At 31.4% G+C, this 1,811-nt stretch overlaps 1 protein-coding gene across 1 annotated transcript; it reads left to right on the top strand.

Annotated features, from left to right (window-relative positions):
• The first annotated feature begins 363 nt into the window (after positions 1-363).
• Positions 364-1,558, top strand: LOC118682736 (uncharacterized). The gene is made up of 2 exons (XM_036372095.2): positions 364-1,369; positions 1,454-1,558. The coding sequence occupies exons 1-2, from the start codon at positions 484-486 to the stop codon at positions 1,495-1,497; spliced, it is 930 nt and encodes a 309-aa protein (XP_036227988.2). The 5' UTR covers positions 364-483; the 3' UTR covers positions 1,498-1,558.
• The last annotated feature ends 253 nt before the right edge of the window (positions 1,559-1,811 follow it).

Raw genomic sequence — 1,811 nt, 5'->3', positions numbered from 1 at the left:
TGCCTCAAGAAACACATCACAAGTGTTTTGTACGAAACCTATGTTTGAATATAAATTTTCGATTATTTGTATGTGTTTATGTTTTACTTAAACACCAAGCGATTCTATATATACTTGTATATAAAGTATTTTTGTTAAAAAAATTATTAAGAAAGAGCAAACATAGTCAGTGTTTGAATTTGAAATAATTGTATGTATATGTATGTATATACTTACATACACATGCTTCGAACTTTTTCTGTGTAATTTTTTTATCTTTGGTGAACGGATATAATAATCAGTTTATTTCTGTGTGGGTACACGTAATATATTTTCGCTTATATTAATTTCTACTTAGACTACGAAATAGCAAATGAAATTTGGTGCCGTTGACCTAAACAACCAAATGATTGTAGTTTAATTAGTTTATTAGGCGTACTCGGAATTAAAAGACATATCCAAAAACATTCGGCTACTAAAACTCCACTAAACGCTTCAGTAAAAATGCTTTCGCGTAAATATTTTCTAATTGGTATATTAATAGCTCTGCTAAAATATACACCAGCGCAGGCAGACACAAATTCAGGAAATTTTGACAAAATAAATTCGGCTCATAATTCGAATAGTTCAAAAACTACCGAAATTACTACTACAAAAGCTACAGAAAACATAGCAAAAAATGCAACAACAAACAAATATAATGGTAATATTACAACAATATCTTCAACCATTGTAAGTCCAAAGGAGGATTTCGAAAATTTTAGTGTCAATGTAAGGCAAGAACAAACTGCTTCGAGAGCAAATCTATCGAGCAACGAGGAAATTATAAAAAGGACTTCTACTTTACCGAACATTACTGCTATAGACGTGACCACCACTAATATGGTTGGCGCAGGTAGTTCCAATAATGCAGATGGCATTCCATCTAAGCCGTCCACTGAAGTTGTAACTCATACAGATACAAACAAATCGGTTACTGGTTTTATAATTAATAATTCGAATAGTTCAAAAATTACCGAAATTACTACTACAAAAGCTACAGAAAACATAGCAAAAAATGCAACAACAAACAAATATAATGGTAATATTACAACAATATCTTCAACCAGTGTAAGTCCAAAGGAGGAATTCAAAAATTTTAGTGTCAATGTAAGGCAAGAACAAACTGCTTCGAGAGCAAATCTATCGAGCAACGAGGAAATTATAAAAAGGACTACTACTTTAGCGAACATTACTGCTATAGATGTGCCCACCACTAATATGGTTGGCGCAGATAGTTCCAATAATGCAAGCTCTGAAGCTCCATTAAACGACAATTTGAATGATATTTCAAGAGCAAGCATGGAAATATCATATCCAACAAGGTGGACAGTAATGTTAATTGCTGCAGGTAAATACGTAAAAATATGCTCTTATAAAAGAAATTAACTCAAACCAAAAATAAATGCTAAAACATCTTGTTTTCTAATTTCAGCATTACATTATTTATGGAATATCAGAAGCGATGGTTATTATTAAATTTTACACTTTGCTTAAGCATATTTAATTGAAATAAAGAAATGCCAAAATCAAATGAACAAATTGATTCAAATGATCAAAAGATTAAGGGTATGAAAAGAAAGTCTAGAAACGTCTAGTTTATAAATAGTGAATTCTTTCAAATCAAAATCTCGACAGCCGCTATGATACTCCTTAAGCACACGCAGAACATTCTTATAATATGTTTGTAAAGTCTTCGTCTGTTTAATGTATTCCCAATTGCCTTTGATATATTTGACGATCTAAATTATTAGTATTGAACCAGCAATCGGTACTACCGTACGCAAAAGACG

This window comes from Bactrocera oleae, chromosome 6, assembly GCF_042242935.1.
Source record: "Bactrocera oleae isolate idBacOlea1 chromosome 6, idBacOlea1, whole genome shotgun sequence".
Taxonomy (NCBI): domain Eukaryota; kingdom Metazoa; phylum Arthropoda; class Insecta; order Diptera; family Tephritidae; genus Bactrocera; species Bactrocera oleae.
The sequence above is the reverse complement of the archived record's forward strand: the minus strand, read 5'-3'. Positions and strand labels throughout refer to the sequence as shown.

Excerpts from the sequence above, each read along its gene's own strand:
- LOC118682736 (XM_036372095.2), top strand. The coding sequence starts at position 484 with ATGCTTTCGCGTAAATATTTTCTAATTGGTATATTAATAGCTCTGCTA. Across the intron at positions 1,370-1,453 it reads AGTAATGTTAATTGCTGCAG|CATTACATTATTTATGGAAT; the intron begins GTAAATACGTAA and ends TTCTAATTTCAG.